The sequence below is a fragment of the Epithele typhae genome, assembly GCF_022376455.1.
Source record: "Epithele typhae strain CBS 203.58 chromosome Unknown BXZ73scaffold_1, whole genome shotgun sequence".
Lineage (NCBI taxonomy): Eukaryota > Fungi > Basidiomycota > Agaricomycetes > Polyporales > Epitheliaceae > Epithele > Epithele typhae.
This window is the reverse complement of record NW_025954192.1, coordinates 1,456,664-1,481,022: the sequence shown is the minus strand read 5'-3', so window position 1 is coordinate 1,481,022 and position 24,359 is coordinate 1,456,664. Positions and strand designations below refer to the sequence as shown.

Sequence of the window (24,359 nt, the reverse complement as noted above, 5' to 3'; positions counted from 1 at the left end):
TCTATGGGAGGGCCCTCTCGCCGGCAGAGAGGGCCCCGGGTTCGTACCATGGCCGGGACACCTTCTCGTCGGAAGCACGTCCACGAGCGAGCGCGAGTCGGGGAACGCAGCGAACATCCATGCAGGCGACCGCGGCGGGAGAAAGGACAAACCCTGCCGCGACTTGGAGACAAGCCCGCCAAGCGCCATACGCGGTCGCTCCCTGCGCTCGGTTCGGGCGCGCAGCCGCCGCGTTTGCCGACGATACGTTCGCGGCTCCTTCATCGAAAGGCGGTGCCGCGTCCGACGTACGCAGCCCATCCGATCGGACCGCGGAGTCCCCACTTACCGTTTCTACCTGGCAAGAGGCGAGCTGCAGATATCCATTCTACAGCCGCGTCGCGATTCTTGATATGTTTGACCCGCAAGTCTCCCGTCGTCGAGGCGAGGCTGGCCGAGGCGATTCGCACCAACGTGTGAAGCAGGAGCAGGGGGCGATGATGAGAGTGTGTGAGGAGCAGGCGCGGGCCGTGGCAGATGGCCGCCGCGAGCGTCGGACTCGGTGTCGGAGGCGGCGCAGACGCACAACCCGCGCTCGGCTGCCCCGACGTCGACGTCCTGCCTCGTCAGAGCAGTCTGCCCGACGCCAATCTCGCACCTACGCAACTTCCACCGCCGATGGTGAAACTTCGTGCCCGCATCGCCATTCCGCCCTCACCGGCGCCCGCCCTATCGCCCTATCGTGCACACCATCTCGTTCAAGTACGACGAACACCACAACATGCACACCGGCCAGGTGTCCTTTCTTACCCGGATTGGACTAGTAAGATTATGTTGCTCAGATGCCGCCGCATCTGTTTTTCCGACTCGATGCCACGCCGGCTTTTCGCCTCAGAGCAACGAAGCATGTAAAACGCCGGCGCTGCACATATGGCACGCCCTCTCCACATCCGATGCACGTAGTGTACAACAGGGAGGCATCAGGTATAACAATAAAGGTCCGGAAGTCGTGTCAGAAGCGAAAATTGAAGGGTACTACAAATGTCATCACTATGCGACTGGAAAAATCGCACAGACAAGGTACGGTGAGTAAGGAGACAATGGCATGCTGAGACTACGGAACCCACACAGGGTAACGTCTAGTTCGCCTCGGAGAAATCCTTGAGGTACTGCAGCTGCTTCGACACCTCGTCCTTGAAAGCCACGACATCGCTGCTATTCTTGATAACCGCCCGTACGGTATCCTCCTTCAGCCTGTTCACCTTGTCGATCTGTTCCCGGTACCTGGCAGCAGAAACAGAGCCTTCTGTTAGTTCTCTGCGCTGCGGACGCCACAAGGGAGAGAATCCTCGCAGCCGATGGGAGAAAGGATATGACGTGCGAACAACGGACAGCATGCACCAGCGCCTACCTCCATGATGGGAGTGCGCCCACCGCGCCGATGGAACAAGAGTGGGAACAAAAAGTAAGTACGTACGCGATCTGCAAGGCCTGCAGGCGCGATTTGACGCCCACACCGTTGGCCATCGCGCCGTCCGCGCAGCCGCTAAATCTCTCTCGAGGCGGGATGCCTCCGCGTTGCTAATTAGCGCTTCCTGCTGCGCAGCCTACGAAGTTGATGAACGATACGGACAAAGGAATCATCAGCTTTTCCTGCGTCGTGGCGCGCCACGCTGGCCAAGGGATCCATATCACTCACCTCCCGCAGCTCGTCCGCTTGGTCGTTCAGAGCGCTCGTCTTGTTGTGGACTCGTGCACTTCCTGTTCGATGGTGTCGCATTCGACATTAGTTGGTCAAGTTCATCGTCCACCTTGATCCGGTCACTCTCCACATCCGCGCATGTCGTCCGCTTCATTTCGGCGATGCGGTTGAGCGTGGGTTTCACCACCTTCCGCACATCGGCGCCGGTAAGCAGGTCCTGCGGATTGCTTGCGGCGGAACGCAGGTCGATGGTGAGATCAATGTCCTCGAGCGGCGGAGGTAGCGGAGGGAACAAGCCCAAAGTGGAGAGCACGAAGTGTACTGGTCTAACGCCTCTTCAGCATCTGACACTTTCCGTGTCAAGGAGACCTCGAGCTTGACGACGGACTGCGACGACTCCGCGATCTTCTGCTTGAGAGACTGTATCTCGCGCGACAGGTTCTCGTGCTCGGTGTTCATGCGCAAGACCTCCTCGGGCGAAAGGTTCTGCACTTTGACGATACTGGCAAGCCGCTCCTCTTCGGCGTGGAGCGTCTCCAACTGTGCACCTGTCCGCACAATCAGCCATTCCGTACAATTCATGCACGAGCGACGGCCACAAACGATTGTACTCGAGCTCGGTCTTCTCATCCTGCACCTGGCGCTGCCACTTCTGCTTGCGCTCTTCGAAGCGGCGCAGGATCTCTTCGAATTTGAGTTTATCGCGCCTAAGAGAGCCGTTGTCCTTTTTCAGGTCTTCGAACGGCGGCTGGATCCCCGTCAGCATCCCGCCACAAAATACACAAACATTGGTTGAGATCACTGACCGCAGACTTCCGGAGCGACTCCCACTCTGTCTGGATCTCATCGAGATGCTTCCGCCGGTTCTTTAGGTCCGTAAGCACTCCGGTGTCCTTCCTGGCTGCAGTAGACATGAGATAAGGCGGCGTTGGGTGGGACGGCATGAGTCAGACTTGCCGTAACGCTGCTCCAGGATCTTCTCCTGCTCAGGAAAAACGTCTTGTCCCTGCAAGAAGACTTCGTAGGCGACACATTTGTGTTGAAACGCGAGGGCCAGGTGGTGTTCGTCATCGTCGAATTCCTCCGGCACAAGTTCCGGGTTCTGCAGGGTTGGATGCTGACTATTCATGTAAACGTGCCGAGCCTGTCGGGCGCGTCATCAGCCTGGTGCTTGACGCCTGCATAACGAGAGTTGGTCATGCCGGAAGAGCGCGTACCTTTCCGAGCTCAGCAAGCCAGTGCAGCACGCCGAGTAGCGCGGGCCATGAGTGCATCGCTGCCGGGGTGGGAAGCCACTTGATGTCGATCTGACTGACATATGGGTACTGCATAGCACGGAGCGCTCGCATGAAATGCTCCTCGAAGCGGAGGTCCTGCTCAAACGGCCACTGAGGGTCTAGCGAAGTGATAAGCTGTTGAAAAACCTCTCGGAAGTCTTTGGACGTGATGTTCTGCAACATGGACATTGGTATGTCTTTTTCAAGGTAGTTTTTGAAATAGGCCACGATTTCCTGTCGCGTTTTAAGCTGGTGCGCCTTATCGCGGGTGGGCCGGGCGTCCTTCGTCTGGTTGGACGTTGGCGCGGGATGGCTACCAACTGGCCATCCTGTATTTCGGCGGTTACCGTTTGTACTGGGTTAAGCGACGACATATCAGTGTCCAAATGCAAGCGTGTTCCAATTGCATCGCGGGAAAAGTTGACGGCGGACAAGACGAGGCCGAGGTGGAACAAGTTACTTGGGAGCGCGACCAACATAGTCTACGTCCGCACTGGCTGCATAATGTCCGGACACCTGATTGCTAGGCAGTGGGCTACTGCCCCTAACATCCTCCCCAGTCAACAAACTTACAAACAAAGCTCCCACATACCCCAAACAACCGGAAAACTTCGCGAGTGTTGTACTGAAGCACCACGCAGAATACTCACTTTCGCATCGGTGTCCTGCCGTACGGTTGCGGTTTGCTCGCACTCTGGGCCAAAGGATTGAAATTGTGGGAGCGCATCATGGACTGCCGCGAGTTCGAGGCCGGGGGAGCTGGGTAGGGTGCACGCTGCGCAGGTCCCGACATGGACATACGGCCGGGCCGTGGAGGTTTCTTGACGGTGGAGGGAACAGGGAGTTGCGAGTTGCGGGCATTGTTGTAAGGATCCGCGTGTGGGGCCATCGTGTTCCTCCTTGCGGAGTACTCCATGTGTGCCAGAAGTGTTTTGTGGTGCCACCGAGGGCTGAACGCGAGAGGTGAGGAGCGGTCCTGAGGGGAAGAGGCAACAGTGGACGCGCCACACGCGATGTTGAACGCGCCTCTCACACGAGCACGTGCGCGCGATTTGCTTCGGCTCCGGCGCGCAAGCTCGCTTTTGATGGTGCTCAGGGATGTCGATGAGTTCTGTCCACTTGGCCCCCGCTCTCTCGCGTGCCGCCCGCCTATCTTCACCGCCGTAAACATCGCCAGAAGCGTGTCATGTCTGCGTCCAAGGAATTGTTCGGAGGTGCCATCACGGTCACTCTGCCCTCGGAGCTCATCGATGCGTCGTACGTCTCTTTACTTGCCTCTTACGGTCCGACACCGACCCGACGTCGACCATGTGACCGCTCTCAGGAACTTCCGACAAGTTCCTGATACGCAGGAAGTCTTTGTATCTCCGAACTCTGGCCTCAGCGTCATCGTCGAAGTCCTCCAGAGCGTCGCAGCTACCGACCCCCGAGAAGCTGCCGGGTAAGAGGCTCAATCATGGAAAATTCCTCTGCAACCACTCAATATGGGATCACCGCAGCTTCCATTTCGATGCCTTGGCGCATGATAACGACGCCAAAAGCAAGACGATCACCGACACCGCGACTGTCTCGAACGGATCTGTGGGCGGGACGCCAGACCCTGTCGTCCTGGAGGGGACACAGATGGTGGAGAAGTTCAACAGGACGAAGCCGGACGAGGTCCGCATTCTGCTCGCTCTGTTCCGAGTGCCGGACAAGACCGTCGATCTCGTTATGACCATGAACGTACCCATGACGAGCGGCGACGGCGGCGCGCTGACCGAGGCCGACTATCGCTCTGTCAAGGACGTCTTCGACACAGCCGCCAAATCGTTGCGCATCGTCGACTACGGTTTGTTCGCATGAAATGGGCTTTTCGGGGTCTGAAGAAAGCAGTAGAGGATATTCTGATGTTGTAAGCACGTCCACAGCCCTCGCATAATCGGTGACGTGCTCATGCGGACTCTACTTAGGTACAGTACCTGTAACCTTACGCGCATATGGGTAACAAGTCTCTGCGCCATCTGCCGGTTATCTTGGAGGCATGGTGAGCACTGTGGTCGCGCGGGTTCCTCGGTCACGGCAGTCGGGTCCACTATCATGCAGGATGTCGAAGGCCTCCTTCTCGTAAAACAGGTTGCAGGACCTGTTTCAAAGTATGCATGGGGCTGCCGTCGGCGCCGAGAGGATCGCCCTCCGAAAATAAGTAACCTAGAATAGAGGACTTGATGGCACATTAATATGTCGCTAGGATCTACGCGGTCGTCCGCTGATTCTGAAATTCTACGAGCTGTTCGCTATCGGCGGCAAGTAAATTCAGAGCACCCTGTGCGATCTTTGCAGTACCTCCTTTCCTTTTCACGAATATTGAAACATCGTCTGTGTACAGTAAGGTAGCCAAGTTATACATACATGTTTTGAGAAAGCGTGAGTTGGGGGCATAACGTGTATCTACTTGACAGACGGGAGACAGCAAGGGTAGAGCAAGCGAGGGTAGAGCGATGAGCACGCCCTTCAAGCCGCCACTTCAAGCGACCTGCTCAGGTGCGCGTCATCGCGCTCCGCCGCCGCCTCCGCCTCAGGGTCCTCCTCGATGCGCTGCCCGACCACGTTCGTGGTATCCGCAGCGGCCTTGGCTTCTTTCTTCCGCTTTGCCGACTCCTTCAGCTTCTCCCACCGCTCGCGGAACCGGACGATCATTGCCTTCTGTGGACATATGCATGTCAGACGACCCTGAAGCCTGATGATGGAAGGGCGATGACTCACCTGCTTCTCGTTCTCGACACGGAGGCTGCGGACCTCGTCTTCGAGCTCCCGCACACGGCGCACGAGCTGCGGGTCCCGGTCGCGCGGTGCAACCGGAGCGGGCACGGCCGGAGGTGTGGGCACGTTGATGTTGAGCGAAGCGATATCCACGGGTGACTGAGCTGGTCGCTGCAGAATGTTCGACGATATCATCGCGCGATGTGCCTGGAGATCGCGAGACAAACGGCAGAGGGTAACCAGTGAGTCAACGCACGACAGTGAGACGTGGCGCAGGGTGGTGGTGGGAGACATACCTCTTTTCGTGCAATCATGATACTATCTCGTAGCTGCTGGTCTTGTTCCTGGCGCGCCTTCAACACCAGCTCCATGTTCGCTAGCTTTTGCTGCTGTTGCTCCAACTGCGCCTTCAGTGCCGCGTTTTCCTCCTTCAGAGACGCCGCATTCGGGTCGGCCTTGGATGGGATGAGACAGAAGGAGTCGGCCATGTCGTCGTCTGTGGAATATCACGAGTCAATATGTCCAAGCCGGTCGAAATGACACGAGACAGAAGTGGTAAAACATCCTCCCCCGACTCGCCACCGGGGGGCGGAACATTGTCTGCATTGCTTTCTCGGGAACCTCGGCTCGCTGCACGGAGAACTCCTGACATGCCCGGGTGGCGCTCTAGCTCGATTGATGTCTGACCGCTGTGCAGTTAACCGCACGGCCCGTAACAACAGTCACACAACACCCATAGCCAGTGCGGGGGGCGCAATGCCCCAAACAAGCAAGAGAGCGGAAAAGCCGGACGGATGAGGAAGTTATATATACCTTCGAATGCGCGGATATCATCATCCCAGTCGTCTCGGAGATCGAAGGCGTGGGAGGGTTGAGGCGGAGGCGGGAATGTACTTGGACCTGGAGAGGCTTCAGACTCCATCGTTGAAGGAGATGAATCGTAGCGAGTAAGCATCTTCGAATGCGCAGCTTTCATGAGACTGATTCCACGAGAAATCCGTTTTGAGATGGGGTCGTCGAGGTCATTGTCACTGCTCCAACTGCCCTCCCTCGTGCGCAGCTTAGCCGTGGGGTCTTCAGGAGCAAGAGGAGCCGTGGCAAATGCAACTGGTCTTGAAAGGTAGTCGAGCATGCCTTCGGTCGCCTTCCAGAATTGGTGAAACGCATCACCAGGATCACTCTGATAAAGAAAGCATTCTGGGGGTGAACGGGTGGAGAGAAGACGCGGGGAACATACCCTCTGTCCTAGGAGCATGAAAGATTCATCAACCGTTTGTTGGGAGTCAGACAACTTGCTCTGAGGAGGAGGTGGCGGAGAGGGCACAGGTTGTGGTGGTGGGACGGCGGTATGAGGCTTTTGGCCCGAAGCGGACCGCGTGGGCTTCTGGGGAAGCGATGGATCTTTGTTCTCTTCGCGAAGCTTGGCTATTTTCCGCTGGAGGTCCTTTCCCGACTTCATGTGCTCGTTGTGCAGCATACGCAGAGTGCGTTTTGTCTGGGGCACAGAATGTAGGAGAAGAATCCATGGAGCAGTACATTCAGCGACGAGTGGAGAGCTCTTGTGAGATATGACGCACATTGTCATCGTTAGAAGCCTCGACACATATCTGGAACGCTTCTGCGGCCTTGTAATGCTCCTCGGCTGCCGGGATGAGAAGTCCTCGGGCGAGATAGTCGTCCGCATTTGCGGCATGTTGATGGGCCTGCATGAGAGCCATGCGACACACCTACGTGAACAGAAATATCACACCGCGCGGCAAGCAGAGACTGACAGCATTCATTGGAGAGTCCATTGTTGTGGGTGGATACGAGGGAGGAGACAAGGAGGCGGCGGCGAGGCAGCGCAGTCCCAAAGGCACAGAAGTGGCCACAGGGCGCCAACGCGTGACGCGCTGTGGTCCGAACCCTAGATTAGGTCCCTCTCGGCGCGGGCCATCCCAGCGGCCTTTGCCGGTCCATATCCTCACTCTTGCTTCCCCCACCAAGGACGCCCGCTACATCCTCTCACCTCCAGCTACCGACGTGAACTGTGTTTCTCAATATGTGTGCATCCCACCCGTCCACGCAACAGGCGGACGAGCATGTGCCCGGCCTCCGACGGAGGGCCGCGGACGGCTAGCGGCCAACCCACCATTCCTGCTCGCAAGGCTAGATCGGAAGGATGGTGCCCTCCGCCGGACGATCGCACGCCGCCGCGCGGATCTCAGACATCCGCTGCGACTTTCTTGAGCGGTTCACTGCGCACCTCCTCCATACTCATAAAGATGCTGCTCTCTCCGTTCGCCACGCCTTCCCCACCCCGCCATCTCTTCCCTGGACCCTCACCCCTCCTCCACCCTGCTGCACAATGTTCGACTGGCTGGTGAGGAAAATCCATGACGGTCCCTACCACGGCTCGGCAAAGGGTGAACGGCCGGTGAGTTTCTTTCCGTTCACTTGTATCCACATCTGGTTAACCTTTCGCTTTTGGATAGAAATCGGTGGTGAACTATAAGCATCCACAGAGGGCACATGTGCCTCCAGCTGATGTGATTCCCAAGCCCAAAGCCACTGTTGGTACATCTTACCGCTCTCAGTTGCTCATCCACTAACTTGTTGTGCCAGTCGGTAGCAGCCCAGAGCGGCCAGAACCCTCAGGAAGGCATATTCCTATTTGTAGGAGCCTCACATCCGATCTTGTATGTCTTCATTAACGTTGTACGCAGCGTCAAGTTAGCAAGCGGCAGTCTAACGCAGGTCGTGGGTCGAACGGCCCGATGAACACGACACCGAACGTCTCCAGCTTGCCACATACAGAAGGTTCCCGCCCTGCTCTTGGTCGCGAGCCCTCATGCGAGATAAGAAACCTTTTCCGCGAGAATTCGGCCGACTGTCGGCAGCCCCTGGTCGACGGCGTGTTCCCGCCAGACTCTCCGGGTGCCGTCCCAGTTCACTGCAGCGTGCCTTCCTACCTTCCCAAGGTTACCCAGGCGGATCTCCCGTACCACCCTCTCAAAGCGGCAGTGTTCAGTCCCCACGGCAGGGGCATGCGCAGACCGAGGACCACCATCGAGTCGGACATATCGGAGGAGAGTGAGTCGGAGACAGAGTCAGATCGGTCGACCCCTACAAGTATGACGGCAACAGATAACCGTTCTTCTTTCGCAATACCCTCGACCTCTACCATTCCTTTGCCTCCGACGTTTGCCACTCCGACATTTGCTGCGCCGAGATTCGGTGCTTTCCCCACTCCTACCTTCAGCACAGCGGCCAACGTGACGCCGTCTGCGAAACTCGCCGCATTAGATGCCGAAGGTCGGAAGGAAAAGAGACGCAGCACTGTGAGTGACCATCTTGTGACGGCTCCATCAGTGCGCTCACCTGCTTCAGATGCCTCCGTTTGCGAGTCTGAAACGCGGACTTTCTCTGCTGAGGTCACCCAAGCAGGGCAGTCCACTCCCAGAGGCAAACAGGCGCGAGTCGGGGACTCTTCTGCAAGTCACCGCTCCCAGTGATGAACCCACTCCTCCGACAAGGGATATCCATTTCCCTACTTTCAGGATGAAACCATGAGCTTTACGACTCTTATGATGAACCGCGGACTACATCAGCACCGGACATGGACGCTTTGTACTTGTGATATTACTGTACACTCATTACTGCTACATATTTGTAAAATTGGACTACGACTGGACTCCGGAAGGACGGAGAACTCCCACTGTGTAAGTAGCACACCTGTATCGTGTCGCTCCATGGAGCGCGGCGGAAATAATACATTTATATCGGCCAGGAGGCCTTTCAGGTTCTCAGTGAAGCAGTAAATGGCGTTCGTCGATTTAAAAACATACCAGCCACGAGCGCCAACGCAACACGACCCTTGCCATTTTGGGACCGAGAAATATCTGGACGCGCGATCGTGCAGCTTGCTCTCGACTGCCCATCGCCCCCACCCGCTCGCACAATGTTCCAACGTGATTCCCGTGCAGGCGCATTTCTTGGAGGAGACAGAGTATCTGGCCAAGATGTCCGAGATCAAAATGGTGCGCCCCTCTCGCCCCTCTCGAGTGCACTCCGTGCTGACTGCAGGGCCGCGCGTAGTCCTCGCCGCGCAAACCATTGCGAACGTCGTGAAAAGCTCGCTCGGCCCGATGGGGCTCGACAAGATGCTGGTGGACAACATCGGTGTACGTCGCTCTTCCTTCGCTGCCCCTCTGCGTTAAGCATGCCGACGCGCGTTCCGGCCCCTCTAGGAAGTGACCATTTCCAACGACGGCGCGACAATCCTGTCCCTGCTCGCGGTGGAGCACCCCGCAGGGCGTGTATTCGTCGATCTCTCGCAGAAACAGGACAAGGAGGTCGGCGACGGGACGACGTCTGTCGTGCTCATCGCCGCCGAGCTGCTCCGACGCGCGAACGAGCTCGTAAAGCAAAAGATCCACCCCACCACGATCATCACCGGGTACCGCTTGGCCTGTAGGGAGGCGTGCAAGTTCATGCAGGATCAGCTCAGTGTGAAGGTGGATACGCTCGGGCGGGACGCGTTGATCAACGCGGCAAAAACGAGTATGTCGAGCAAGATCATTGGCGGGTGAGTGTTTACTTGCGCCGGGGGGAAGAAAACGACGATGGGACTCGGTGCGCGATCTTGATAGGCTTACGAGGCTGCTAGGGATGACGATCTCTTTGCGCCTATGGCCGTCGACGCGATGCTCGCAGTGAAGACGATCAACAGCCGGGGGACATCAAGTACCCTGTAAAAGCCGTCAACGTCTTGAAGGCGCACGGACGCAGTGCGAGGGAGTCTCTTTTTGTGAAGGGTTACGCTCTCAACTGCACTGTCGCAAGCCAAGGTATGATCTACCATTTCGTTTGCACGAACAGGAATCTCAGCAGCTATATTAGCGATGAAGAAACGCATTACGGGTGCGAAGATTGCTTGCCTTGACATCAACCTCCAGAAAGCGCGCATGCAGCTTGGTGTACAGATTCTAGTGGACAGCCCGGAGCAGCTTGAAGACATTCGTAAACGGTTTGTCGCTCATTTTACTCCATCGGCCGATCTAACACGAGATCATCTCTTGCCCCATGCCTACAGTGAATCCGAGATCACCATCGAGCGTATACGCAAGATCCTCGCTTCGGGTGCCAATGTTATCCTTACCACAAAGGGCATCGACGATCTTTGTCTCAAGGAATTCGTAGAAGCCGGCGCAATGGCCGTCCGGAGATGTAGGAAGGAGGATCTTCGCCGGATCGCGAAGGCAACTGGTGGGACGCTTGTGTCGACGCTCGCCAACCTGGAAGGGGAGGAGTCGTTCGAGCCTAGCTATCTCGGCTACGCCGACGAAGTTGTTCAAGAGCGCATCTCAGACGACGAGCTTATCCTCATCAAGGGCACGAAGGTCGTCAACTCCTCGTCTATCGTGTTGCGGGGGGCGAACGACTACATGCTCGACGAGATGGAACGAGCATTGCACGATACGCTCTCGATCATCAAGCGTACTTTGGAGAGTGGTTCTGTTGTGCCAGGTGGAGGTGCCGTTGAGACTGCTCTCAGCATCTATCTCGAGAACTTCGCGACGACACTGGTACGTATTTGTCGTTGAACTTCTAGCTTGGATGGCGCTGATTTAGGTGTAGGGGTCAAGGGAGCAGCTCGCGATTGCCGAGTTTGCATCGTCGCTCCTGGTCATCCCGAAGACGCTGGCAGTCAACGCTGCGAAGGATTCGACTGAGTTGGTAGCGAAGCTTCGATCATACCACAACGCTGCGCAGAACGCTCCGGTCGGGGACCCCAAGAAGGTTCTGTTACGTATGGTCTGGATCTGTTGAACGGCCAAGTCCGCGATAACGTCACTGCGGGTGTTCTGGAGCCAACCATTAGCAAAGTTAAGAGTCTGAAGTCTGCGTTCGAGGCGGCAGTGTCGATTCTGCGGATAGATGATGCCATCCAATGCGTTCCTGGTGGGTCGCAACTTCGATTCGTTTTGTAAACCCCGCACTGACCGGTGAATTCGCAGAGGCTAAGGGCGGCGAGGACGACGGACACGGGCATTAGAGAACATATGCGGACAATGGGAGAGGGGAGTGAAGGAGCAGTGCTGCACCAGCTTTGTACATCACCATCTACAATACAAGATCCCGCTTTCTGGTGTACTCGTCGTTCTGTACTTGCCTTGTTGGGCCATAACAACTCTCCTTGCTTAGACTTCCTAACCAAGCCACAACGCCACCGACCAAATGGGCGCTTGTGTTCCCCACCTTTAGATGCCACGTGATGCAGACGCGTTGGTTTGGAATCGCGAGGCAGATGCTCTTTTTCTCCTTCCGCCACCTCCCTCGCTACACGCTCGCCGCGCGCACGTCCGTCTCGCTTGCCATCTGAACCCTATGCCCTAGGAAAACTATGCCTCACGACGCTACGCCTGCGGCACCAACCCCGCAACTATGTCAGCGATATTCCTCTCTTGTATGGTCCTGCCTCGATGCCGATCTCCACAAGACCGCGCTCTTCTATGCGGAGCGGTACTATGTGCTCGATACGAACAACCACGACGCGCGACATCTGTACGCCACTGCCCTCCTCCAGGCGGGCCAGCCCCACTCCGCCCACCACCTGACCAACGTCCCGCTCGACAAACGGTGCACCGGCTGCGTCGAAATCATCGCGAAGTGCTGCGCAAAGCTCGGTCGCCACCGTCAAGCGCGAGAGGCGTTGGAGACGTGTCTGCAGGACCCGGCGTACATGGCCTCCCGTGCGTGCCTGCGTTTTCACGCCACTCACGCGTCCCACCTGACCGACCACCTTCTCCCTGGCGCGCGCGCCCACGTAGAAGCGTCAAGCTCGCGCGCGGCGAGGTTCTCCGACGAAGCGGTGCTCTGGTGTCAAGCCGGGAACGCCGCGCTGAAGGGCAACCAGCACCAGGCTGCGACAACGAGCTACTTGCATGCGCTTCGCCTGAACCCGATGCTGTGGGAGGCGTTCGAGGGCCTGTGCGCGATAGGTGTGTTCTTGTGCTGTTTCCCCTTGCATCCTGGCGAGACGCACGCGACCCTTGAGCCCCCTTGGAGCCCCGTTCGCGCGGTGTCCCCACATTTCTTGCGAATAAACATCAACAACAATCCTTGTATCACGTCGGTTCTTTCATGTCCGGTGGCTTTCCTGTTCGCCGGGGAGGGTTCTTCTTGGAATGTCTTTGTGGTCATGCACAAAGCTTAACCTGCTCGTTCCATATCTGAGATGACTGACTATGCGATTGATTGACAGGAGACGTCCCGCCTGTTGACAACATACTCCCCGAGCGATCAATACCTACATCACTCAACTTCGGACAAGGTGAATCAAGCAAGTCAATACCGGTTGCAACGGGGGCCGGATTTTTCACACCCGAAGCGGGTAGCAGCAATTTCTTCAACGACTGGATGCCGGGCCAGCTCGCGGGACCGCGGGACTCGATGTTAGTTTTGCCTTGGGATGAGTCGCCAGTCAGACTGACCGCCGTGATTAATAGAGCGACAAATGACTCCTCGTTCTACGGCGAGCCGTCCTTCGTGGCACCCATCCGGGCAAGCAGGTCGCAGCCGACCAACATGGCGGTTCAGCCACCAGCTGTGCGTCCCCTTTCTTCAGCCGATGAGGCGGGCCCGGTGACCAAGAAGCTGCGGGCTCTCGTACGGCAGCGCAAGGCGCCGCCGGCGCCGACGGACTCGCAGCCCGCACTCAAGTCCTCGAAGTCCGCAGGGAAGGTCCCCGCCGCGCCCCCCGCCGCGGCCGACCGCCCGAAAAGCTCAAAGGCACGCGCACGCCCGGCCCCGACGATCGCTAACATATTCTCATCTCCTCGCCGGTCTGCCCAGAACGCGGCAGCGGCCCCTCCAGGTCCAACCACGCGGTCAACGTCGGAAAGCCGGGGAGCGGCGCAGGAGGGACGCGGCGGAGTTCGAGGCTGCAGAGCGGGGGCAGCAAGCTCGCCAAGGTGCGCGGAGGGGACCCTGAGATGAGGACCGCGCGTCCTCCGCGCTGCCGTCGTTTGACCTAATCGCCCGCAGGCCGTCCGGGATCGAAGACGAGTAGCGACGAAAACACGGTCGCAGTCCCACGAGTCGTTATTGGACGAAGAGAGCGAGCTGCCGGCGTTTGCGCCGGCGTCTGGCCTCGCGCGGGATCCGACGCCGCCGCCCGCTGAGGAGCCGCCTACGCAGGAGGAGTACGAGATGGAGGTGGCAGAGTGCGAGATATACGACGTCATGCGCAATTTCGCGCGGGCGACGCTGGCGATGTCGCTCTACGACTGTCGACAATGCCTGGAAGAGCTCGAGGCGCTGCCGGCACAGCACAAGCGCTCTGCGTCCGTGATGGCCATGCTGGGAAAGGCGCACTACGAGCTGGGCCAGTACCCTGAGGTGAGTGGCCGCGCGGCCTTCCGCTGGACTTCGAAGCCTAACACGTGCTCGCCAGGCCGAGCGGGCGTTCGAGGCCGCACGGAATCTGGAGCCCTATCGGCTGTGGGACATGGAAGTGTACTCGACGCTGCTCTGGCACCTGCAGCGGAACGTCCGGCTGTCGTTCCTCGCGCAAGAGCTGCTCTCGACCGACTCCAAGTCGCCGCAGGCGTGGATCGCGGTCGGCAACTGCTTCTCGCTGCAGAAGGAGAAGGCGCAGGCTCTGACCTGCTTCCGACGGGCGTCCCAGCTGGACCCCACCTGCGCGTACGCGTACACGCTCAGCGGCCACGAGTCGATTGACGAGGACATGAACAAGGCGATCACCTTTTTCCAGTCCGCTTTACGTGCTGATGCGCGGCACTACAACGCCTGGTGCGTAGACCCTCTTTCCATCACCAAGCCGATAAGAAGGCCGCGCGGGGGACGCGTGGCGAGCTAATCTCTGTTCCCCGTCTCGCAGGTACGGACTGGGTACGTGTTACATGAGGATGAGCAAGCTACGGTTGGCCGAGTACCATTTCAAGCGCGCGGCCGCCATCCATCCCCAGAACGCGGTCCTGCTCGGCTGCGTCGGTGTGGTAAGCGGTGCGGCACACGAGCGGAGACGATCCTGAACGCTGAGCTGGATGTGGTGATGCAGGTTCACGAGCGGTACGGCGATTACGACAAGGCGCTCGAGCTCTTCAACACGGCTATCGCGCTTTCGCCGGACAACGCGCTCGTTCGGTATCACCGAGCGAAAATCCTTATCGCCATGAAGAATTACGCGGTTAGTGTTCAGGTCTCGGTGTCCGGCCGCCCGGTTCGCAGTTGGCTGATTGGAACCCCTCCTCCTGGCGCCTGGGCGCTGTCGGTGTCTATCCTGCGCGCGTCTGATCCGACGACCTCTCGTCCCGACTGGTCCGGTGAACGGCAGGGCGCAGCGGTGGACCTCGAGCACCTGCGGGACACGTCGCCAGACGAGTCGAACGTGCTGTTCCAGCTCGCGCGGGCGTACCGGCTGATGGGGCACGACGTCAAGTTCACGCAGCTGCTGGCGGAGGTGCGCGATGTGGCGCCGAAGAGCGCGGCGAAGATACGGAAGCTGGTGACATGGAAGCGGATGGAGGCGCGGGTGCGGACGTCTCGGAGGTGATGGACGAGCGGCCGGGTAGTGGGAGGGCGAGGGAGGGCGCGGGCGACAGAAGTGGAGGGGAGGACCGCGTCGGTCGGAGGACGAGCGCTGAGCGCCGAGCCATCGGGGCCGCGTGTAGATAGAACATGCACACGAGAGCCTTCCATTGTCCCAGCGTCGAGAGTCGAGTGCCCGATGGCGGACATGACGTGCGGATGACCTTCAGTGACGCGCCGGGGCCCCGGCCGGGATGAGGGCGTGATTGGAGGGGAGGGGCGGCCGGCCGGACGCCAGAGGAGGCATATCTGGGCGTTAGTGCGGGGGTCGCCGGGAGGGGGGGCGGGCGCCTGTGGAGTCATCGGGTTGGCGTGTTATAAGCGGCGTCTTGCTCTCGTGCCCTTTCGCTCTTGCCTCCTGCCCCCGCCACCATGTCGGCCTAAGTCATATCGCCCGTCCCCCCGCCCCTTGCCTACTTGTTCCTTGCCTCGCCTGACTCCCTCTCGTCACGGCGTCTCAGAGAACCAGCATGGTTAACAAATCCGTCCGCAAGTCCAAGAACGGCACCATTCTGTTCGAGCCCTTCATCGTCTACCGTATACACCGCTGATAACGCGCACGCGCCCCGTCTGCCTCGTTCGTGCCTCCTTCCTTCTCTTACGTCTCCTCCGTCTGATCAGTGCTCCTTACATGCCTCCTCCGTCCCCCCGCACAGAACGCACCACTACCCTCTGCCCGGTGTCGTTCAACCGGCCTCGCTTCCCGCCACCCGAACCTCCTTTCCATATATCGCCCGCCCCAGCGCCGTCCATGCCGTCCGACCCATCGCAATCTAGCTCTCCCTCTTTGTTCTCCATGGCCCGCTCCAAGCTGCACTCTGCCGTTGCGGGCGGCGTCAAGGACTCCTGCAGCCTCCACCGCTGGGTCCTCCTCAAAAACTTTATCGTCAACACTCACCCCGCCGAGCCTGCCCCGTCTCAACCAGACGCTGACGTACACCACGTAAATAGAACCGACGACGATGCGGCACGCGACGCAGTCGAGGAGGACGCCTTCATGTTCCCGGACCCCCACACCCTTGCCGCCCGCAGCCCCAGCAGCGGAGACTGCGAAAAGCAGTGGCTAGACTCCCTCCTAGAGGACCTCGGCGACGATGACGACGACGCGGACGTCGGAGTCTCGACCTCGGTCATTCCCGTAGACGATGACGACGAACCGCTGAGTCCGCTGTGTTCCCCCATGTCCTCCTCGGACGACCTCCTCGTCGCACACGCGGGCATGTTCTACCAACCTCCCCCTATTGCCGTCCCCTACCCCGTTCCGTACCCACCACTGCACCCACCGCTCATGCCGTCGTGGCTCCAGTTCGAGGACCCGCACGAGCTGGACGCGCTCCCCTACTACGACGCGAACTACGTGGACGAGCTCCCTGTACCCGACGCGATCGAGGACACGTCGGACGACGAGTCGGACGCGCTCTCGACGCCGTACAGCCAGTCCATGTCTTCGTTGTCCCCGGTCGATCCGGCATCCGTCCCATTGCCACCAGAGCGCAGGCGGCTGCGCGGCGATCCACACGTGTACGTGGGCCCGGAGGACCCGTACTTCTACCCCTTCGAACTGGACCCGCCCCTCCCGTTCCCCGACGACGACGGTTTCGAGACCGCGCACGGTTTCCGTCCCCCCATCTACCAGGAGTGCTAGCTTTCCCTGTCTTATTCCCTTCCTTTCGCGACTGTTGTACATATATTTTGGCCTCTCCCCCGTCTGCCCCCCCTCGCATTGCCTGCTCCCCCCATCCCCCCTTACCCCATCTCGGTCCCCATCCCCTCCCATGGTCTCTCTCACTCGTCTGTTCCGCTCTCGGTGCTGGTGCCTGGACTGGCTCCCCTCCTGTTCCCCACATGCACTCCCCTGTCTGTCTGCATATAGTACTATTGCTCCTATGCTGTCCCGTCGCACTCGCCTGGCTGCCGCCCCTACATGTCTCTAATTTCCCCTCGTGTCTTGTCCCGGTGTCCATACTCGGTTTTCAATTGGAGGGTGCTGATAACGACCGCGATACGTAATGATGCGAGGTCTAATTCCAGCCGGGCACGAGTCGCCCATCCCTTCCCGATCTTCCCCCTCCCGCTCGCGTGTCCCCGCGGCCTGACTCGCCCAGCGGACGATCGTCCCTCCGTCTTACAGCCTCCTACAGCGCCCGCTCGCATGACCCCGTCGGCGTCAGAGGATGGTGCTCGGCGGTCGGGACTCGGAGCGAGCTGGCACGAGTCGCGCCGCCCGGGCTGCAGGTGACACTCGCAACGACAACCTCGCTCACCGCTCGCGCCGTTGCTGGGACGCGGAGGGTGGCTACAGGTATGTCTCATCCCCGTTCCGTGTCACCCTGAGCCGTCAACGCGTCACGCGCCATCAGAAGGATAAATCAACGTGCGCGATCCGTCGCCGTGCGCACGGAAATGGGACGGAGGGCACCCCCAAATACACACGAGGCCGATGCGGACGCGAGGCATGGCGGGGGGGGGGGCCGCCCGTTCTCCCCGCACAACCGCGGCGTCTTGCGGTCGCGTTAAAGCGGGCGGTGACTCGCGTCGGAAGCAGCACGGTTCGCGGAGCCTTTACGCGTGGTGCCTGCCATTACATTCGTCGGAGTCACCCGCACAGGGCAGGTGATCGCTTGACTTATACCAGCCACTGACGTGGTTGGGTCGAGCTCCGAGTGGAACCACCGCTATGTACACGCTCTCGAGCGCGGCTCTCGCGTGCCCAGGCCCCGCGGGGGGCGAAGCGACTCGAACACATACACTCCGAGCCCCTGACCGACCGGGCAGCCTGGCCAAAGTACTGCGGACCGGGGAGGGGGGGACGTGGTACGCGCCACGTTCAAGCGTCCCGACGCACTTTCCTCCCGCCGGGCTGCACATGCCCTCGCCCCCTACCCCGCCGCCTCAAACTGCACGCCAACGAGGCGGTCGAACGTTGATTAGATTTCCCGATCGACCTGCACTCAACAAGAAACGTCCGTGGGCGCTTTCCCGATCGCCCGGCCTCGGCGTTCTACGTTCTACGCACCTACATGGCTCACATGCGCAAACCAGCCGCGCAACGCAGCCGCGCGTGGTGGCCGCCCGAGGCTTCGACGCTCCTGTGTCGATCGAGGACCTTTTCGTTGAACGTCAGAACGCAGGCGTCGCGCGGCTCTGCGCTCTAACCGCGCACACGCCCAGGTGGAGTATTAGGACAGGCGAAACGGATAGACATCACTGGACACTCTGTTTCTCCACCTCCGGTCGATCCAACACAGGGCCGGAAGGGGGCCAGCTCGGCGCGAGAGGGGCGCGCGATAGCGCTCGGCCGGGTCGATAGCCTATAGGTCACCGCCCTCGCTCGATTGCGCTATCGCCAGGCAGCAACGTTTGAAGGAGGTTCGGGGGCGCGGCGGAGAACCACAGAGCCAGCCGGGAGGCGAGCCCCTCGAGCGCGCTCGTTGCAACAAGGCGTGCGCGATCGCGTGTCGCGCAAGTCGCCCCGGATGTGGGGCAATGCGACCGCGCGAGCACGCAGTTATCGCGCGCGGTTACGCCCCTTGTCGCGATCGTTCTGGGTCGGCGCCGGGAGGCGCACACGAACGTTTGAACGCGTGAACGCTACGGCCGGGAGGCCTGTCGGGGAGATCTGTAGTCGAGAGCGCGCGCCTCGGGGGACTGAATGGGCAGAGGGACGCGTGGATCGCAGGTCGTCTGGGTCTGATGTACAGCAACATGGCACCGTACGCCCCGCCGGCACTGCATTAAATCCGTCAAGTCAGTCGCACTGCGACGGCGCAGCTCTCGTCGCCGTCGCCCTCGGCGCGGAGTCCGACCCCGCCGCCGGCATACGCGTCCTCGGCTGTGACGGTGGTGCCACCGCCGTCGCTGCCGCCGTTGTCGCCGTATTTCGCCCCGCCGCCACCGCCGTCCCCGCCTGCGTCACCGATCGCCCTCCCGCGCGTTCCGCGACCGGCGTGGCGTGGCGTCCCTCGGGTGCCCCGCTGGTCGTGCGGGGAGGGCCCACCAATCGGGCGCCTGCGCGTCGAGCGCCAGCCTCGGCGCGTGCTGGAGCGCGAGGTTGTTGAACGCGGTGGGGAACGCGGCGCAGGGCGCCAACGGGCGCGTCGTCAGGAGGGGCACTGGCGGGCGGGCGTGGTGCGAGGTCGTCGGGTCCGCGACGGCCGAAGGCGAGCGCCGCGAGGAGAGGGCAGGTTTGTTCGCGAGCGCGCACGACGCAGGGCGCGTGGGCGCGGGGGAGGGTCCGCGGCCCGCGTGGTGGCGACGGGTGCACGGGGCGCGCGACGGGGAGGGCCGAGCGGGGGGCGGGGAGCGAGGGGGAGCGAGGAGCGTAAGTGAGCGGCGGGCGATATTGGGCGGGCGCGTGCGAACCTATGCGCGCCACGCACGGGTGCTCCGCAGCCAGCCTCCGCGCAGGTGTGCTGTAAACGCCGCACGGCGTCGGGTATGTTCAACGTCTGCGCGGGACACACGGGAATACGCACTTTTCGGCATAGTCCCCCAGGCGGTTCGCGATAAGGAGGACGTTTGGGAGCCGCTCCGGCGACCAGTTTTCACGGAGCAGGTTCTCGTACAGGTGCAGGTCGCAGTGGGGCATGTACGCGATCGTGGGGGATCGCAGCCTGTATCGCGCCTCCTGGGACGTTCGGGTCGGCGTCAGCAAACGAGCAATGACGCAGGGCACGACGCACGCGCTCCGTCGGCGGAGGCGGTCGTTTTGAGCGTGACGATAACGACGAGCGCGGCCGTGCTCAGTGTGTCAGGGGCGGGAAGAGGACATGCAAAGACGTACGATGTCCTCAGACTCGGGGAGGGGGGTCAGGCGGCGCTCCGCCAGAAGCTGGTGGTCCTCGTCGGTGAAGACGGGATCGTAGACGGACACGGACACGGGCGCCTAGGAAAGGCGAGATGAAAACGGACTGAAAGACGAGCGATAGATGGGAAGAGGACAGACTATGGAGAGGTCGTCGGAGGCAGCGAGGAGGAGCGCGAGCTGGGCGCGGGCATCACGCGACGCGGCGGGAGACCCGAGCCCGAGGCAGAGGACGGGAGGAGATACGGGCCCAGCGGGGACTGGCGGTGGAAATGCCTGTTGGAGGGCGTCGCGTATCGCGTCTGCGATAAGAGGGCGGTCAGAATAGAACGGTGGGCGAGGACGGGCACGGACCGAGGGTGTCTCGCAGCCAATCGGTCTCCGCCAGTTCCTCCGCGGTCCTCTCGAGGAGGACGGCGGGGGGGGCGGGGGCCTGGCGATTCTTCCGTTTCTTGCGAGACCTGGCGGGCGTGAAGGGATCGCCATAGCTGAACTCCGCCCTGTCTCCGCTCTGGGCCATGGTGGATCGCCGGTGAGCGGATGACCTCTCCTCATGGCAAATTGCAAGCTTCGGCGCCTGAACAGCGAGCGCCTTTTGTTTGCCAGGCACGCGGACGGCGGGATGAAATCCACGTGGCAATTTGACCCCCACGTGGACGACCGTGTGCCCTCCAAGTTGCCGATGCCGATTCGAGCAAGGGTACATTGGCCCGGCGGCGGGGACAAGGCTCCACCGGCTGTGTCTCATTCCATGCATACATACTCCGATCCTCGGAACGTTGTGGTTTGCAGCAAGCCCCACCGTCACCTGGTAGAAGCATCCGGAGTCAAGTCTTTGCTCCCCTGACACACGTTTGACCCCCCTGAGCACAGCGCACCACAACAGGTGGGCCTCTGGACAGAGCGGAGCATCGGCACCTCGCAATCATCTCCTCAGGGCACCCATTGACATGTCGACCGCACGATATATGCACCGAGGCCCCACAGTCTGACGGATATATATATATATTGACACACCGTCGCGACTCGCCCGACATCGCCACCGGGCAATCCGATACCAGGTGGTTCCCCTGCCAGTGCGGGGGTTTTCCAAGTCCGCGGCCTTCGCACGCCCGACCACGGCTCACCTCGGTCTCTCTCGCCTCTCGCCTTCACCGCGCCCGGGCCTGCCATCTGGACGACCCTAGCCCAGGCCCCTACTGTGGGAAGGACTTTCTCCGAAGTCCGATCCCCTCGCGCGCCCACATAGGCTCCCATGCCGCGGCAGCAACAGTGCGCATCGCAATACCAGCCGTAACCTCATGCCGCACGTGTGTTCGGTGCATCGTTTTTCCTCCGTTTCGATCAGGAACGGCCCGCCACCATCCGATACAACTCTGTGGACACGCTATGCTTTGTTTGTGCGCGCGATGCGCTCGAGCCTCGCGCCGCCGGCCGGTGTGCGCCCTGCAATCCCCAATCCCCGACACCGGACTGGCGAACACCACGCTCGCCGTGGGACGCCTCCCGCCCTCCCTCGCCCGTCCGGCCTGACGCACGCACGCACTTGCGCGTTCTTGGCGTGCGCGAGGTGCACCCATCGAGAGGTGTTGCTCGAACAGGGAGCCGCTCCCCTCCCAGCGACTTCGACCAGCGGCTTCGGCCTCACGCGGGTGGCCAGGGTGCGGGATTAGAAGTGCCCCTCGGACACCGGTCACGACACGCGTTTCAAACACCCCACGGCTTTGGTAGATAGACTTGAAATTGTATTTCGAACCCTCAGATGCGCAAAGCTCCGAGGTTTTGTGGTTGGCGCGGAGACGTCATGTCAACAAAGACGAAGCGCCGGCGCCCGACCTGGAGCGGTGACCGGGCGCGCGATTGGTGAATATTCACCCTCAGAACGTCTGAACGCTGCATCCCTTGGGCGTCGACCTCGGAACGTGGCATAAAGGCTCGTGGAGTATGTTAGAAACGCGTCTCCCGGAGCTCGGCGTCCGCATCATCCTAGGTTAGGGTTGGGTAGATACGTCCGGGGACGAGACGGACCTCTCTAGTATCACATTCAGCGCTGCTCCAGTCTGCGCGCCCCCTCCGCTCGCATCACTCGGTCGTCACCGCGCCCGCCCGCCTCCCCCCGTTCCGACAGAGTATACAAATTCAGATCCCCGAGTTCCACAAGGGTCGCAGAAGATGCGGATGAACGGGCGGCGGAGGCTTTGACAGAAACGCACACGTCATCCGGGCCTGAGTAGACCCCTCCCTCTGGTGTGCAAAGCTCATTCTTATATGCACTTACTAGGGGGGACCGCACGACCGCGACCTTGCCCGCCGTCACGTCCTGCACTCGAGGACGTGTGTACAAAGTACGTACGGTGCTCGGCCGCCGCACCGATTCGAAAGAAGCTTCGCCCTCGTCCTCCAGCCGGCCGCGGCACGCGCAGCCGACGTCGGGCCACACACGCGCCCACGCACCACGCACACGCACCTTCGCCTTTCCCCCGGGGACGACCTGCCCGCGCGCCTGGTGGCGATGCACGGTCCCCACCCACCCCTGCGAGGGTTACCGGTGCCAGTGCCGCGGCGACCGCCATGGCTGCCCCCTTAGAACCTCGTATGCGTTTGCCGCACTCGGCGGCGTGTGGCCAGACACCGCGGAGGCGCCCGCGCTGGACCCGGGCGCACGACTGCCTCGCGTGCAGAGAGAGAGCGAGAGAGAGGGAGGGAGATCCCCCGCGGGAGCAGTAGGCTGCACACGCACACGCACGTACACACGCCGCGCGCGCGCGCGCGGCCGCATGACAAAGACCGAACTCTCTCTCCCGTGGGCCCCTCCCATCTCAGATCGCGTGCTCGGCGCGGGGGGGCGGGGAGGGCTTCGCAGGCTCGAAATGGGCGGCGCACGCCCCGGCGTGGGGTTCCATCACGCGTCCGCCGGGCGGCGGCCGGGGATGGCTAAGAAGTAGTGTGTATTGTACGTGCCGGCGGGCGGGAGGACTTCTGAGTACTGAGCACAAGAGCGGTGTGTGCGCGGGCGGGGGCGCCCCCCCCCGGCGTCGGGGGGATATGGAGACAGAGGCGGGAACTGGATACACAATAGGCGCGGACGGCAGGCGAGAGCGAGACGATTACCCCAGGCGAAGAAGGCGGGTTGGGGGGGGCATTAGCGGCTTTACACTTAGACATGAAACCTGCGAAGCCCGCGAAACGAGGCCGGAGAACGGCGGGGATCAGCGTTCGAAGGTCGACCCGCGCAGCCCCCGGTCAGACGCACCAATATTAGGATACGGGCGAGGACCGCACTAGTCCTCCCCGGGCGTCGGCGACATCACGACGTCCCAGAACTGCTTCGGGCTGTGCGGGGACCCGGTCGACGCCGGGAGGCTCGCGGGGTGCGTGTTCACGGACAGACCTGCGCACGGCGGCGGACGTGTCAGCTCCCGCGGCGATAGCGAGGCGGCCCAGTGCCGGGGACGCAGAGACGGCGAAACGAAAAGACCTCACCGGACTGTGTGTTGCTAGGGCCCGCTGTGGCACCGCACGCGGGCGTGACAGAGGGCGAGGCGAGGAGGGAGACACGGAACGCGGGCGCGGCGGACGAAGCGACGTTAGCCACAATTCCCCCATGCGACGGCGCACTCACCCGCCGCGGCGTCCACTACGCGCGAGCACACCGCGCGTCGCTCTCGCAGCGCACGCACGGCAGCATCGCGCGCGAATCCCTGACCTCGCACCGCAGCTTCTCCCTCTTGCTGTCCCCCGCACCAGACGCCGAAGAGCCCCGTCAGCGCAAGGTTCGTTCGCCCCACCGCCATCCCCCGCAGCCCCGACGAGGGCGGGCGAAGGGGGAGGGGGGCCTCCGTGACTCGACTCACCAAGCTTCGCACGCCCGCTTGCACTGCACCCTGCCCGACGGCGCCGCGTCCCCGGTCGGCCGCTCGCAGGTCGTCCCCGCCTCGAGGCACTTCGCGCAGCGCCACTGGCCGGGCACGTCGATGCACTTGACTGTTGGCGAGAAGGGTCCGTCGTCAGCCAAGGTGCCCGGTATCCCAATCCCAGTCCGAACAAATCGCTCGGGCGTGCAAGGGCCCGGCGCCGACATCAGCGAGCGGCGTGGCCCGCAGAGGGCGGAGGTGGAAGCCCCGGGGCCCGAACGCGCGCAAGCTCGTGCGGACGGCTGGACCGCGTCAGCCTGCTTTCCACGGCCGCCCCCCGAGCGCGCGTCAAGGTCAAACGGACACGGGAGGCAGAGACGAGGACGGGGAGGGGGCCCTCGCTCGGG

General features: G+C 61.4%; 8 protein-coding genes across 8 annotated transcripts; 5 read left to right on the top strand and 3 right to left on the bottom strand.

Moving 5' to 3' along the window:
• Nucleotides 1–1,118: 1,118 nt before the first annotated feature.
• On the bottom strand, nucleotides 1,119–3,874 carry BXZ73DRAFT_86446 (HEC/Ndc80p family-domain-containing protein; the record flags this gene model as incomplete). The annotated part of the gene is made up of 11 exons (XM_048024209.1): nucleotides 1,119–1,263; nucleotides 1,457–1,470; nucleotides 1,497–1,586; nucleotides 1,679–1,736; nucleotides 1,765–1,946; nucleotides 2,033–2,229; nucleotides 2,285–2,429; nucleotides 2,488–2,582; nucleotides 2,639–2,825; nucleotides 2,899–3,313; nucleotides 3,609–3,874. The coding sequence occupies 11 exons, from the start codon at nucleotides 3,872–3,874 to the stop codon at nucleotides 1,119–1,121; spliced, it is 1,794 nt and encodes a 597-aa protein (XP_047884012.1).
• Nucleotides 3,875–4,144: 270 nt separating this feature from the next.
• BXZ73DRAFT_73079 (Mog1p/PsbP-like protein) lies at nucleotides 4,145–4,803 on the top strand (the record flags this gene model as incomplete). The annotated part of the gene is made up of 3 exons (XM_048021830.1): nucleotides 4,145–4,215; nucleotides 4,283–4,399; nucleotides 4,458–4,803. The coding sequence occupies 3 exons, from the start codon at nucleotides 4,145–4,147 to the stop codon at nucleotides 4,801–4,803; spliced, it is 534 nt and encodes a 177-aa protein (XP_047884011.1).
• Nucleotides 4,804–5,451: 648 nt separating this feature from the next.
• On the bottom strand, nucleotides 5,452–7,418 carry BXZ73DRAFT_95791 (uncharacterized protein; the record flags this gene model as incomplete). Its single annotated transcript, XM_048026890.1, has 6 exons — nucleotides 5,452–5,643; nucleotides 5,704–5,907; nucleotides 5,997–6,196; nucleotides 6,514–6,880; nucleotides 6,938–7,195; nucleotides 7,278–7,418. 6 exons carry the CDS (start codon nucleotides 7,416–7,418, stop codon nucleotides 5,452–5,454), a joined length of 1,362 nt encoding a protein of 453 aa, XP_047884010.1.
• Nucleotides 7,419–8,047: 629 nt separating this feature from the next.
• On the top strand, nucleotides 8,048–9,252 carry BXZ73DRAFT_73077 (uncharacterized protein; the record flags this gene model as incomplete). The annotated part of the gene is made up of 6 exons (XM_048021829.1): nucleotides 8,048–8,116; nucleotides 8,175–8,256; nucleotides 8,305–8,378; nucleotides 8,406–8,772; nucleotides 8,827–9,020; nucleotides 9,070–9,252. 6 exons carry the CDS (start codon nucleotides 8,048–8,050, stop codon nucleotides 9,250–9,252), a joined length of 969 nt encoding a protein of 322 aa, XP_047884009.1.
• A 388-nt stretch (nucleotides 9,253–9,640) lies between these two features.
• Nucleotides 9,641–11,737, top strand: BXZ73DRAFT_86444 (T-complex protein 1; the record flags this gene model as incomplete). Its single annotated transcript, XM_048024208.1, has 10 exons — nucleotides 9,641–9,719; nucleotides 9,778–9,863; nucleotides 9,930–10,267; nucleotides 10,349–10,376; nucleotides 10,412–10,529; nucleotides 10,582–10,708; nucleotides 10,775–11,267; nucleotides 11,320–11,491; nucleotides 11,521–11,643; nucleotides 11,700–11,737. The coding sequence occupies 10 exons, from the start codon at nucleotides 9,641–9,643 to the stop codon at nucleotides 11,735–11,737; spliced, it is 1,602 nt and encodes a 533-aa protein (XP_047884008.1).
• A 348-nt stretch (nucleotides 11,738–12,085) lies between these two features.
• On the top strand, nucleotides 12,086–15,259 carry BXZ73DRAFT_86443 (protein prenylyltransferase; the record flags this gene model as incomplete). The annotated part of the gene is made up of 10 exons (XM_048024207.1): nucleotides 12,086–12,434; nucleotides 12,513–12,683; nucleotides 12,947–13,136; nucleotides 13,191–13,526; nucleotides 13,559–13,655; nucleotides 13,729–14,082; nucleotides 14,138–14,496; nucleotides 14,585–14,702; nucleotides 14,765–14,893; nucleotides 15,041–15,259. The coding sequence occupies 10 exons, from the start codon at nucleotides 12,086–12,088 to the stop codon at nucleotides 15,257–15,259; spliced, it is 2,322 nt and encodes a 773-aa protein (XP_047884007.1).
• Nucleotides 15,260–16,090: 831 nt separating this feature from the next.
• BXZ73DRAFT_73074 (uncharacterized protein) lies at nucleotides 16,091–16,939 on the top strand (the record flags this gene model as incomplete). The annotated part of the gene is made up of 1 exon (XM_048021828.1): nucleotides 16,091–16,939. The coding sequence occupies one exon, from the start codon at nucleotides 16,091–16,093 to the stop codon at nucleotides 16,937–16,939; it is 849 nt and encodes a 282-aa protein (XP_047884006.1).
• A 2,267-nt stretch (nucleotides 16,940–19,206) lies between these two features.
• BXZ73DRAFT_95787 (uncharacterized protein) lies at nucleotides 19,207–20,618 on the bottom strand (the record flags this gene model as incomplete). Its single annotated transcript, XM_048026889.1, has 5 exons — nucleotides 19,207–19,656; nucleotides 19,766–19,921; nucleotides 20,078–20,179; nucleotides 20,240–20,400; nucleotides 20,453–20,618. The coding sequence occupies 5 exons, from the start codon at nucleotides 20,616–20,618 to the stop codon at nucleotides 19,207–19,209; spliced, it is 1,035 nt and encodes a 344-aa protein (XP_047884005.1).
• Nucleotides 20,619–24,359: the final 3,741 nt, after the last annotated feature.